At 39.2% G+C, this 12,848-nt stretch overlaps 2 protein-coding genes across 5 annotated transcripts in view; both read left to right on the top strand.

The window, feature by feature from the left end:
* LOC113021322 (ephrin type-A receptor 6-like) overlaps nucleotides 1-1,118 on the top strand; it is an 86,357-nt gene extending 85,239 nt beyond the window's left edge. For both annotated transcript variants that reach the window (XM_026165941.1, XM_026165934.1), the window contains one exon: nucleotides 315-1,118. In XM_026165941.1, coding sequence (XP_026021726.1) covers nucleotides 315-429 — 115 coding nt within the window. In that variant the 3' untranslated portion in view covers nucleotides 430-1,118. The remainder of the gene's footprint in view (nucleotides 1-314) is intronic.
* A 1,976-nt stretch (nucleotides 1,119-3,094) lies between these two features.
* On the top strand, nucleotides 3,095-11,977 carry arl6 (ARF like GTPase 6). Of its 3 annotated transcripts, none has more exons than XM_026165908.1 (8): nucleotides 3,095-3,300; nucleotides 4,199-4,352; nucleotides 5,066-5,127; nucleotides 5,283-5,351; nucleotides 5,430-5,524; nucleotides 5,714-5,843; nucleotides 6,948-7,003; nucleotides 10,808-11,977. In XM_026165908.1, exons 2-8 carry the CDS (start codon nucleotides 4,233-4,235, stop codon nucleotides 10,831-10,833), a joined length of 558 nt encoding a protein of 185 aa, XP_026021693.1. In that variant the 5' UTR covers nucleotides 3,095-3,300; nucleotides 4,199-4,232; the 3' UTR covers nucleotides 10,834-11,977. The 3 variants fall into 3 exon arrangements, with proteins under 3 accessions (XP_026021693.1, XP_026021708.1, XP_026021699.1); XM_026165923.1 differs by lacking the exon at nucleotides 3,095-3,300 and adding an exon at nucleotides 3,426-3,515; XM_026165914.1 differs by lacking the exon at nucleotides 3,095-3,300 and adding an exon at nucleotides 4,004-4,040.
* Nucleotides 11,978-12,848: the final 871 nt, after the last annotated feature.

Raw genomic sequence — 12,848 nt, 5'->3', positions numbered from 1 at the left:
TAAAGCAGCCAGTCCAAAGACGAGCTTTGGAGAACTATTGCTCAAGACCACTTTAAAAATTACAATGACGTTTGCCTCCTTGGATGTAAATTATTAAGAAATGTTGGCTCAAGACTTTTACACAGTACTGTAAGCCAAGTTTTATTCACATATGCTGACTGTGTAACATAAACTACAACACTGCCACTATTGTGCTTTCACGTTAAATGTGGTCATTGTTAACACCGTCAACTTTTTGCTTGTTACAGTTTTGTGTTTTCCTTGTTGTAGAAAGTAGGTTTGCTGTTCTTATCTCTTCTCTCCTCTTTCTTCAGTGACATCAGACGTATTGGAGTCTGTTTGATTGGCCATCAGAGGAGAATCATAAGCAGCATACAGTCCCTTCGCCTGCAGCTTCACCACATTCAGCAGAGTGGCTTTCAAGTGTGAGCCCATTGCACAGAGTCAGACTGTGTGTACAAACTGAGCTGGAAACAAGTTCCTTGGCATCGTCATTCAACTAATTGCACAAAACACCAGACTCTTAGGTGTAGCAGGTACCACATGCTGCTCGTATGAGAGTGGTCTGCTGCTAGACCACATGTGGTCTAGTTAGCACACACATCATCATCTGGATCATTATCAATACAGCCTCCACAACAACCAACCTCTGGCGTTGGCCAAATGCGGTCTCTTTATTATCTCAGCAAATACTAGCATTCACTTGAATTTAGGACTTCTTTTCTCTAGTGTCTATTCAAGTGTTCACCAATACCTCTTCTCTTTCCAAGTGACAATCCAATGGTTTGTATTGACTTTGAATGGTCTAAAGTTTCTTACCTCATGACCAGAGAAGATGAGGACAGGAGAAATCATTTGGTGATGTGTGGTACAGTGTGTGACTTTAATAACTACCTTTCCAGCTGGTTTATGAAACACTTCACTTAAAAGAATAAAGATTGACCGGATGGTAAAATACAATCATGTTTTTTGAACTGAAGACCGCTGAATGTCAAAAGATTTTATAGAAATGTATGTTCTCTCTTCATGATGATGCAGTATGTCTTGTACAAAAAGTCTTGTGAAAATTGTATGTTTTATCCAGTATGTTGGTTCCTGAATAAACAACCCTATTTTAATACTTAGTTTTCTCTCAGACTTTAACCACCCCTGGCCTCAATCTCTACATACGCCACACATTTCATTAGGTACACTTTGCCAGTACAGGATTACACCTTAAGTCAACAAGGTGTTGGAAACATTTTGATATATGGAATAGAAGTTTTCTGAATAGCTGATGCAAAACAGGATGCTATTTACATCAATTTGGACTCTATCATGTTGCAACAGAAATCAAGACTAATCAATCCAGTTAACATCTATAAAAACTTTCTGCTTTTGGTGAACTGTAGTCTCAGTGGTGCTTTTCTGAACTGTAGCCTCCGTTTTCTGCTCTCAGCTGACAGGAGTAACAAAAGGTATGGTCTTGTGCTGCTGTAGCCCATCTGCTTCAAAGTTTTGATGTTTTGTGTGTTCAGAAATGCTCATCTACATACCTTGGTTGCAATGAGTGGTTATCTGAGTTACTATTGCCTTCCCAGCTGGTCAAAACAGTGTGCCCATTCTCTTCTGGCATCAGGAAGGCATTTCAGCCCGAAGAACTGGCTGGATCACTGGGTGTTTTCCGTATTATTGACGGTTCTTTGTAAACTCTAGAGATGACTGGGCAGGAAAATCAACAGTTTCTGAAATACACAGGCCAGCATGTCTGGCACCAAAAACCATGCCAAATCATGCTTCACTTAAATCATCTTTTTTCCTGATGCTCAGTGTGAACCTCAGCACCTGTACTTAGTTCCTGCTCTGTGACTAGCTGAGAAGATATTTGCCTTAACAAGCAGGTGAACAGGTATACCTAATGAAGTGGCAAGGGAGCCAATTTCAGACACTCGCGCACACACACACACACACACACACACACACACACACACACACAGATGTCCATAGATGCCATCTCTCACTCAAAAACAAGTTATCTTAATTGTCACTCAGAAGACTGACACATTTTCTGTGTCACTGTCAGGTGAGTTTGTCACATGGGTGCTTATCAAAGGTGCTAGGTGAAAGCCATGTCTGGCCAAAGTAGGTGTTCAGTATGTAGACAGTTTTAGATTCTGTGAGAAATTTTGTTTTTTTATGGCTTACAGTCATTATTTTATATCAGAACTGTCTATAGGGATTTGCACTTAACAGTGAAAATATGTAGTTACACAATATTTTGGACAGTGAAGGTTAACATAAAAGTAGTTTGGTTCTCAGTATGTTAGTAATGTCTTGCTTATAAGACATCAGTAGATTAATTAAGACAAACAACAGACTATTGCTTCACTTTTAAAAATGTTTCTTGTTTATGATAATTTCAGATTAATTGTTTCATGGTTGTATTTACTTTGATTGTGTTTTTGGTGTGTTTCGTTCCCTTATTCTAGATAATAGAATAACTTGTTTTGGAAAGTGGATACTGTCAGTAAAGATCAGTATGAACATGAGCAGGGGTGTCAAACACCTTTTTAATCGGGGTCACATACAGCCCACTTTGATCTTTAAGTGGGCTGGCCCAATGAAACTCCCCTTTCTGTCCATGTAAAGACAGTCAACTAAACATTTAAACCCTGAAATATTTAAACAGAAGCAAAAGAAGTACATTTCCAGCAGTATTAGTTTTCTTTACATGATAAATGTGTAAAAATACAGAAAAAGCTCATTCCCCAGACGGTTCTGTATTTACAATAGCCATAATGTATAATATATTTAAAAATCAAGGTATTTTTAATCATTTGATATTTATTTATTTTTTTGTCTTTTTGGAATTTTATCGATTACTTCACAACTTTAGTGTAGTGTGAAAGGCAGTGGGGGAGGTCCATATCAATAGAGAAAGCTGTAAAACATATATACAGTAAAATACAGTTCAAAAATCTTCACATTTTCCAAAGCCTTCCAGTGGGCCTGATTTCAGTCTTTGCCGGGGTGAATCTGCCTTCTAGGCCTTATGTTTGACACACCTTGCGTGCCTAAAACCCGGCTGCTAAAGGTATCAGATTGGAAGTAAGTTTTGTTCTGCCCTGTAGGGGTCAGACTAGAGTCAATTCGGTGGTCTCCCAGCAACACAGTGTAAATAACTCAGTGGGTTTTTCAGCAGGTCATGGAGCTTAAGAGGCAAGCAGAGAAATGAATGCAAAAACGATTTAATATTAAGTAAAGTGAAGTAAAGGGAAGGGAAGGGCGACTCGAACGTAGGCACTCAAGCGAAAATTACAGGTAAAGTACATCTTCAATATACACTTTAGCACAGGATAATACAAGCTAACCATAGCTAAAGCATCACTAGCTGTCGTGGTAACTCAACGATGAACTATATTGCCTTGATGGCTGAGACTGTTCATTTAAATATCGAGTACCGCACTAGGCTTTAAAAGCCTACCGCGTTACGAGGGCTCGCTGATGTAAAGCTTGTGGAAAGAGGTTGGCTAAGGGTAACTAGCTTCAGTAACAACAAGAGATTAACGAAGTAGCAGTAGCGACTGATAATTATATTCTAGAGCCCACTAAGCACGTTAGCTGAGGCTAACGATAACAAGGTTAAATGTTGTTGGGTTTGGCGAGGCATAAACACAAACGCTATTTCTTGGCGTTATGCCGTCCATCTGTTATTGCAGCAACTTGAGTGTGAATGCTAATTATGCAGCAGAAATGTGAACTTGTTCAGTTTTCGCTGTCCCTTTGGTGATCTCAGAGCTAACGATGAGTACTGTAACTATGCTAGCAATGAAATATGAAACCTTTCCCACACAGGACACGTTCCCATTCCCATAAAGTCTAGATTACTCATTATTTTTGTAGAAGTGGCTTAATGTTATCGAACAACAACAGATAACATTATGTCGCACAGCCCAGTTACCGTGTGATTACATTCGGGGTCACCAGGCTAAAGTATAACATTTAAAAGGGTTCCTAGGACTGACTTGTTTCTGATAGCCATTGCATGTGATTAGCAACAGGTGGGTGATCAGTGCGTGACCACAGCTTCTTTAGAGTTGCAGGTCCTCATGTTGTGAATTTTCCAGGACACGTGAAGTACCCTGTATAATCTCCAGCACTTGCTGTAAAGTATTGCTGTATTCTAAATCTTTCTGTGTTTATGTTATGTTACTTGAAGGTCATAAAGACAGCTGATGGTTGCTGAGTAGCCAATGGGGTTGTTTGACAAGTTGGCGGGTTGGCTGGGCTTAAAGAAGGAGGTGAACGTGCTGTGTCTCGGTCTGGACAACAGTGGAAAAACCACCATCATCAACAGACTGAAGCCCTCGAATGTAAGTCTTTCTAATACAAGAGATGTTGCATCACTCATCTTTATGTTGATAACGCTGATGAGAAAGGTGAAGGTGGGGTGTAAGGGGTGGAGATGGGTGTCAGGGGTGATTTATGACAGAAGGATACCAGCAATAGTAAAACGAAAGGTTTAGAAGATGGTAAATGGTAAATGGCCTGTATTTGTATAGTGCTTTACTAGTTCCTAAGGACCCCAAAGCGCTTTACACAACCAGTCATCCACCCATTCACACACACATTCACACACTGGTAGTCAGACTTGCTATGATATATGGTTTGGAGACGGGGGTACTGACAAAAAGACAGGAGGCACAGCTAAAGATGGGTTAGGGTTAGGGTGACTACATCAGAGGGACAGTACAGGTCAAGCGGTTCGGAGACAAAGTTAGGAAGGCAAGTCTGACATGCTTTGGACTTGTGTAGAAGAGGGATAGTGGATATACTGGAAAGAGGATGTTGAATGTGGAGTTGCCAGGCAGGAGGAAAAGTGAAAAACCACAGAGAAGATTTGTAGATGTAGTGAAGGGGGGCGTGCAGGGGGTTGGTATGACAGAGGAGGATGTCAAGGATAGGGTGAGATGTAGCCAATACAATGAGAAAAAGACAGTACTGTAGAGGGAATGTTGCTACTACTAAATACTGTGTTTTCCCCACCTGAAGCTGCTAATGAGAACATGGTGCCCTTCTTTTTCAGGCCCAGGTACAAGATATTGTCCCAACAATTGGCTTCAGCATAGAGAAGTTCAAGACATCCAGGTAGCTGCTGTGGTTTAATATTGAATTGAAACCCAGTAATAAAGTATTGTCATCCTTTACATTATTGAACATCTGTTACAGATTAATATATTTTATTGCTTGTCTCGTTATTTACATAAACTTCATACACATGTGATTTTCTTCTCTTCTTCTAGTCTTTCTTTCACAGTGTTTGACATGTCAGGTCAAGGCAGATACAGAAACCTTTGGGAACATTACTACAAGTGAGTGTGATCCCAAAACAGCCTTTGCAAGATTTTTGTTTTGATATACGTTAATTAATATCTCTCATCTCTTCCCAGGGAAGGCCAGGCTATCATATTTGTCATTGATAGCGCAGACAAACTGAGGATGGTAGTGGCCAAAGAAGAACTGGACACATTACTAAATCATCCTGGTAAGGATTTTTTTTTTTTAGCCACTTGTTCACATATTTATTTTGTGTAAAATTAAATCAGGTTTAAAGGTTTCTTTTTTTTAATTGCCTTTTTAAATTTAGTTTCAAAATATTGTTCATTTATTTGAAGCTAATAACATTTCTAATTAACAGCACAACTCTGAAACTTTAATCTCTCTCTCCTTGCAGATATTAAACACCGGAGGATCCCCATTCTGTTCTTTGCTAATAAGATGGATATGAGGGATGCTCTGACTTCAGTTAAGGTCTCACAGCTGCTGTGTTTGGAGAACATCAAAGACAAACCCTGGCACATCTGGTACGAGCTTTTACTTTTATGTCATTGCCATTGAAGCAGTGTAGTTATTATAGACACAACAGCTACACTGCAGTCTGATGTGAGCATACCAGCACCATTCGCGGTTTTCCTGATGCATCACATTATACGAAAGTCCATTTCAAGGGCAGAACAAGTTTTATTACACAGCATGCAAGTTTGTTTTTTGTTATTGTCTGGTGTACGATCATATTGAACTAAGATGCCCAAACTGTACTGATCACTTCCTCTCGGCGGAAGTCCAGGATATTAACACTGGGACATTTATATTGTATGACTGGAAATAGTTCTGATGAACATCTATTTTTCAGTTCAGTTTTATTTATACAGCACTAACTCACAACAACACTCGCCTCAAGGCGCTTTGTATTGTAAGGTAAAACCTACAATAATACATACAGAGAAAAACCCAACAATCATTTGACCCCCTATCAGCAAGCACTTTGGCGACAGTGGGAAGGAAAAACTCCCCTTTAACAGGAAGTAACCAGTTAGGATGATGGGAGGAAGACAGGATAAATCTGCCATCTGCCACAAGATGTCATATTAACCCAGCAAAAATATTTCTATCTCTTCACTGTTACACTAGAACATTTACTTCAGTGACCTGAGACTAAATTACTCTATTGATTGACACAAGCTCGTTAACACTTGACAATGAAAATGAATATTTTTTTATCCTTCACCAGAACAAAAAATATACGGAACCTTCTGCGATTTTATTCCTTTTTTTATGCTGGTTGCAGATAAGATATATTATACATCTTATTATATGTGTTATCTTCATATATTATGAATTATACAGTGTCACTTGGTGCACATTGTTAAATCTAAACATGGAAGAAAGAAATTAATTCCATGTTCTGTGCAAGTGACACCACACACAGCTAAGCATACTAAGAGTATCCCATGTTAAATCACAAGACTGACAAAAAACCCTAAATAGGGATTTGTTACACAGTGGTTAATGGATTTCTTTCGATTTGCCTTTGCACCCTCAGTATTAAGGATGTGGATTTGGCAAAGCAGTCACTTGAAGGTTTTCTGCTTTGTGCTTTTATCAGTGTGTATTTTGATATTTTTCAGTGCCACCAATGCTCTGACAGGAGACGGTTTACAGGAGGGAGTCGACTGGTTACAAGGTATAGTAGGAATGAATATACATGAAAATGGGGAAAGTGGACATCCACTAGTGAGGTCATCTCACAGTGTAGTTCACTGTTAACCATTAGAGTACATATTACATACTTTCAAGATTTATACAGTTAGTTTTTTTGTTTTTTTTTAACAGGCGTATTTTTCTGTCTATAAGGCGCACTTAAAATCCTTTAATTTTCTCAAAAACCAACAGTACAGTACAGTACCGAAGTCGGGAGCATTGCGGAGTAATCAGGGTCCAAACTCCGCTTCAGGTCCCCAAGGTCAAACGATCACTGTGGCATTAAAAACTGTCTAAATTCTTTCATCTTTAATAAAATGATCAGTGTTATTGCTTTACCAGGTGTAACAATTAAGTTTAACATCTAGGCATCCATGAAAACAGAATTTATTATATTTTAACGGAGATGGAAGTTAACAGGAAGTTAACAGGAAGTTAGCTTGCTAGTTTCCACCTAAATATGATATAGCATGTTCTGACTGAGAGATTTCTGAAAAAAATTAAAACGTACAGCTCTGCTATCACTTCCAACATAAATGAAGACAGAAAACTAAACAGCAGTGACTTCTGTAGTTGTTACTAAAGTTGAACTAGCTGGTTTATAATGATGTGCTACGTGATCGCTAGCGACACAGCTAGGTTTGCATAACATAAACACAGTGAAGCTGGAGGATGAATGCTAACTTTTTCCACTTGATAAAAGTTAACAAGAACGTTCCTGATGGTTAGAGACAAATGCAGTCGCATGGCAGGATGCTGTAAACGGACCGAACTTCAGTCAGGAGAACAACTGAGATAATCCATCCACAATATAAAGTCGGTTATTAATATACTGCAACAACATGGGAATAGAGCATGTTGTTGCAGTATATTAATAATACAGGCCGTACCGAAGTGGAGGAAGCAAGAAGAATGAGTTGAATAAAGTTTGACTTATCAGACTGTTTTGTTTCACTTAATACACCTTATAATCTGGTGCACCTTATGGTCTGAAAAATATGGTAACCCCATAATTCAGCCACGTGTAAAACTACGCTTAGCAGGAGTAACTTGAAGTAAACCTTTTCTTTATGACTTTATCGGCCTTTCACATGAAGGAGGAAATTCCAGTCCACTTTTGGTTCACTCTTCTTTACAGTGTTGTTTTGGTTCATTGAGGTTTGCTTGCATTTTATGCACAGCTCTCTTAAGGTCTCAATAGATTCTTTTCTTTTTCAGCCGTTCTGTTGTAGATTTGCTGCTGTGCTTGGGATTATTGTCTTGCTGCATGATGCAATTTCAGCCAAGCTTTAGTTTTTTTACAGATGGTTTCCTCTGTAAACTTTGATATAGAGAGGCGTTCATGGTCAACTTAGTGACTGCCAGGTGCCAAGGTATCGTAGCTGCAAAACCAGCCTAAATCATCATCACCGTGCTTGAAAGTTGGTATGAGGTTTTTGTGCTAATATGCTGTGTTTTGGTTTTCAGCAAACATTGCGCTGTGCATTATTGCCAAACACCTCTATTCTGGACTGATATGTCCAAAGGACATTGTTCCAGAAGTTTGCAATTTTCTATTTAGACAGAATAGGCTTTTTCCTGGGAACCCTTCTAAGGAATCCATACTTGTTCAGTCTTTTTCAAATTTTACTGTTGAACTTTAACATTTAGTATACTAAGGCCTGTAGCATCTGAGATGTAACTCTGACCTTTGTGTGAATTTACTGGGAGATCCACTGCTGTTAACGCACAACAACTGCCAAAAACGTCTGTTTTTATAGTGGTGCTCGCACTTGCTGATCATCAATTAATCAAGTGTATTTGATAGCAGCACCAGGCTGCCTCTTATCCTCTTAATTCTAACGGAAGCAGTAAGGGTGCACTTAGGCTGCGTTCACACTGCAGGCGAAGGCGCATCAAATCTGACTTTTTTGACCCTATGCGACCCATATCCAATCATGGTATGTGTCACGGGGGTGGAACGGACTCAGGCGCAGACTGAGGTAGCACAGTTCAACGACACTTTATTAATCACACTGGTGCGCTATATACACGTGAAGGGAGGGGGGAAACACCAGGGTCCCGGGGATCAATAGGCTGGGGAGACACACTTCTTCGCACTCGCTCTGCTCCTCGTCCAAACAGTCTCCACACAAGCAGCTCAGCTCACTTTCCTACTCACGGGGTCCAGGGGTCACAAAAGGGCTGATCCAGGTAAACCTGTTTACACAGACGAGGGTAAGTCGAAGGCAAACACGGGAACAGTAGAATCGCAAGGAAGCCAGGCAATACTAACGAGAGTTACTCAATATTCCAGCGACGAATAGCTCAGAGCCCCAGCCTTAAAAGCCAGAGAACTGCAATTCGCTTGAGATCAGCTGCAGGTGCGTGGGCCAAGGGCAGGAGCCCAATCAGAGCTCCGCCCAGGCAGACAGGTAGGAGAGAGAGAGAGCGAGAGAAAAACAACAAACACTTGTGGCCACACTGGGCTGGCCGGGGAGGCACAGGGACCATGACAGTATGACAGTGTGAACGGCACAAATCCGATATTTTCAAATCCGATCTGGGTCACTTTTGTATGTGGTACTGAATCCGATACATGTCAGATGTTTCAGAAAGCGACTGCTGTTTGAACGGTCATGTCGCATTAAATTCGTCTTTTACATCACTGACACAAGACAGACGCCAATTATCAGCTCCAGAGAAGACATCGTGAACACTTCCTGGCCATCCAGTGTAGATGTCAGTGAAACTGTTGGAAAAACAACGTTGGAGAAACGTGAACATTTTATTTGTACTGTATAATCTGCAGATTCTTACAGAAATCTGCAACTATCCTTTGAAGCACCGCTCCTCTCTAAAACAGCAATAAGGATAATTATTAGGCCATATCTAAATAACAAAATAACCTTATAATTTAAAGCAAAATTGGGAAACATAAAGTCCAAAACAGTCAAACAATACTGTTTGGTCTGGGTCTAAACAGAGCGCATTTTGTGTGACGTCTTCTTTAGCGCATGCGGGCCGCTTTGAGGGTTCACACTAGAGCGCGTTTACTGTCACATTTTATTTGTAGTGTGAAGAAGCAGACAAAAAATCGGATTTGATCAAAAAATCGGAATTGAGCATTAAGACCTGCAGTGTGAACGTAGCCTTAGTTCTTCACATGACTGCATACAGTCCTAAGAAAACTGTCTTGTTCACACGACTAGTTGATAATCTTATTTTTTCATGCCTTTTTTGGAAAATTTTCAAATATCTTTTTGTTCAGCATATCAGAATGGTCATGTGTTTTATGTCATTGAGCAAAGCACAGTGTGTTCTGCATCGTCATATTATTTTTCTTTTTTTTAACATTTAATGCTCTCGCTAAAATCCTGCCATAGATCAAATTATGCAGTGAGTACTAAATGCTGTGTTGTCTTATTGTTATGCTGTCTAGTAGATTTTATTCAAAATTAGTTCTACCTTACTGATTTACTGTCAGTGTGCCTTGGTTAGTGGAGAATAGGATTATTTCGGTGTAACAGTGAACCATGCCTAGATGTGTACCCTTTCCTATATCCTTAATAATGATGTCAGATTCATAAAGGAATGCTCTGCTCTGACCATTATCGCTTAATTATCGAGTCGTCAGTTTAACGTGGAGTCAGAAGGTTCATAGAATCAATGTTACTGCAGCATATGCCATTTTCTCCACAGACGACTTGGTCAGTATTCTGGTTTCCTGCATCATAAGTGATAGCAGTGCATAAATGAAACCTGTGCTGTATATTCCTTCTTAACCATACGTCTCACTTTTTTCCAGATCAAATCAAAACAATGCGAACATGAGGGCGTGAAGGGGCATCGGCCAGAAGTCGCAGTCTAGTCTTTTATTTGTACCAAAATTCAATGTTCAGAATGGGTTTTTGTTTTTTTTCATTAATGTATTTTTGTCAGTCGAAAAAACTTGGTATCAGTAAAAAAATGTAAAGAATGAATTGACTGTGAGGAAAAGGTCAGTGAGAAATCTGTGACTGAAGACATGGCAAAGTGCTCATGTTTAAAATTCCTCATGGACGTTTTGAAAGGAAAAATAATATTTAAAGCATTCTCTCACTGAAGAAGTCTGTTTCCATTTATCTCATCCCTTATTGTGTCCTTTTCCCCACTGACTCACGATTCATTTCCACTGCGCCATTACAGCAGGAGATAAATGCTGTGCTCTGAAATTTTATGGACGCTTTTTGAGAGCCTCCATATATCACACAAATTTCTAAAAGTCAAACAATTTTGGGAAATAAGTGAAAGATTTTTTTTCCCACCTCTGACATATGCCAAATGCTCTCTTATTTTCAACTTTTTGTGTTTCTCAGGGCCACTGAGGATACATTTCAATCTATTGCTCTCATATATATATATATCTCATATATATCTTCAGCATAGGCAAATCTTCTGCTGTTTGTGTCGTTAATACCAAATATTTTCACGTATTCCAGTGCGTCGCCTTTTTTCAAGTTTGCATAGAGGGCCATTTCACTGCCGCATTAAAAGAAAACAGCAACAGCTGTTACCTTATTGCAGCTAACATCACATGCAGCTCTGCTTTGTGTTTGATAACCATTGTTCCAGTTGTAGTCGAAGTGACAAAATTGTAAAATAAGTCGTGTGTATTTTTGTTCATGGGTAACAGTAACTGTAGGGTCTAGAGATCAGTTACCGAGCTGTAAAATGATTTTCATACACGATTGTAATGCTAGCCTGTAATGTTTGTTTGAAAGTATTTTAACGTTTTCCTTTTTTTGCCTTATTTCATTGCTGAAAGGAAAATGTATCAAACATTGTGCTTCTTAGAATTGACTGATGGTACTTGTGATCAGAAGGCAGACCAGCTAAACAAAACATCTGCTCAGTCTGCACCAAGTCAAGAACCCAAGCTTTTTGTCCTGTGCTTTAGCTGGCTGAAAGCTTGCATTAAAAACAAGTACAGATCTGACTGTGTGGTTGCATTTTTGGGGGTTTGTGGGTGTGTTTGTCAGGATCCATCCCCTAATTGAGCTTTAAATTAAAAATGAATCATTTTCAGTGTTTTGGGTGCTTTCAGGGTACAAATCCCAAATATTGTTTTGTTCACTGCACAGTCTGGAGTTCTGCTTTTCCTCTATAAATTGTAATTATACAGGTGTTACGTACTGCAGAAAATATTCTTTGCATTATCCAATGAAAGAAATGAAAGGAATTGTAAGCTTTCTGTGGTTGACAATATCAAACAGCTGTGAATGTGAATGCAAATTTAATCCTGTGAGTTGTAAATAAATAACAGAAAACATCACAGACAGATTTGATATGAAGCAAGCAGAACAGACCTCATTTGATCACTTTAGCTTACAGAAAAGGACAGCAAGCTGAAACAAGCTTGTTGACATCAGGAGCTTAATAATCTATGACCAGTGATGTTTTTCACTGCACAGAGTTGGTGTATGTGTAACTTTCAGCCCACTTAGTCTCCACAGACACTGAGTACTGGTTCATGTTAGCTGTAAGGACATTACATTGAATTGCTACTTTATAGTGATGGTTAAAAAAAAGTGCACTACCTTCAATTTTAAGGTTTCATGTATCGGCACATAAAATTAAAAATAATCACAATATAATTATTTAAATACAACTGCAGATGACTTATAAAACATGACTTTTTACACCATCTAATTTTTTAATTTGGCAAAAATGAAGCAAAAGCAGCGTGTCAACAACTAAATACACACTGACTCAGCTTGTAGAACCACGTGTAGCAGAATAACTTGATGTTATCGTTTTCTGTGCAACTTTATTGCGACTTTACAGACTGTCAAACCTCTGCTTGCATA

The sequence above is a fragment of the Astatotilapia calliptera genome, chromosome 1 (genome assembly GCF_900246225.1).
Source record: "Astatotilapia calliptera chromosome 1, fAstCal1.2, whole genome shotgun sequence".
NCBI lineage: Eukaryota > Metazoa > Chordata > Actinopteri > Cichliformes > Cichlidae > Astatotilapia > Astatotilapia calliptera.
Note: the sequence above shows the minus strand (reverse complement) of the source record. Positions and strands in the feature narration are given on the sequence as shown.

Bases quoted from the DNA above. Each gene is read 5' to 3' on its own strand.
- arl6 (XM_026165908.1), top strand. From the start codon at position 4,233: ATGGGGTTGTTTGACAAGTTGGCGGGTTGGCTGGGCTTAAAGAAGGAG. The intron at 5,128-5,282 runs GTAGCTGCTGTG...CTCTTCTTCTAG, and splicing joins GAGAAGTTCAAGACATCCAG to TCTTTCTTTCACAGTGTTTG. The intron at 5,844-6,947 runs GTACGAGCTTTT...GATATTTTTCAG, and splicing joins GACAAACCCTGGCACATCTG to TGCCACCAATGCTCTGACAG.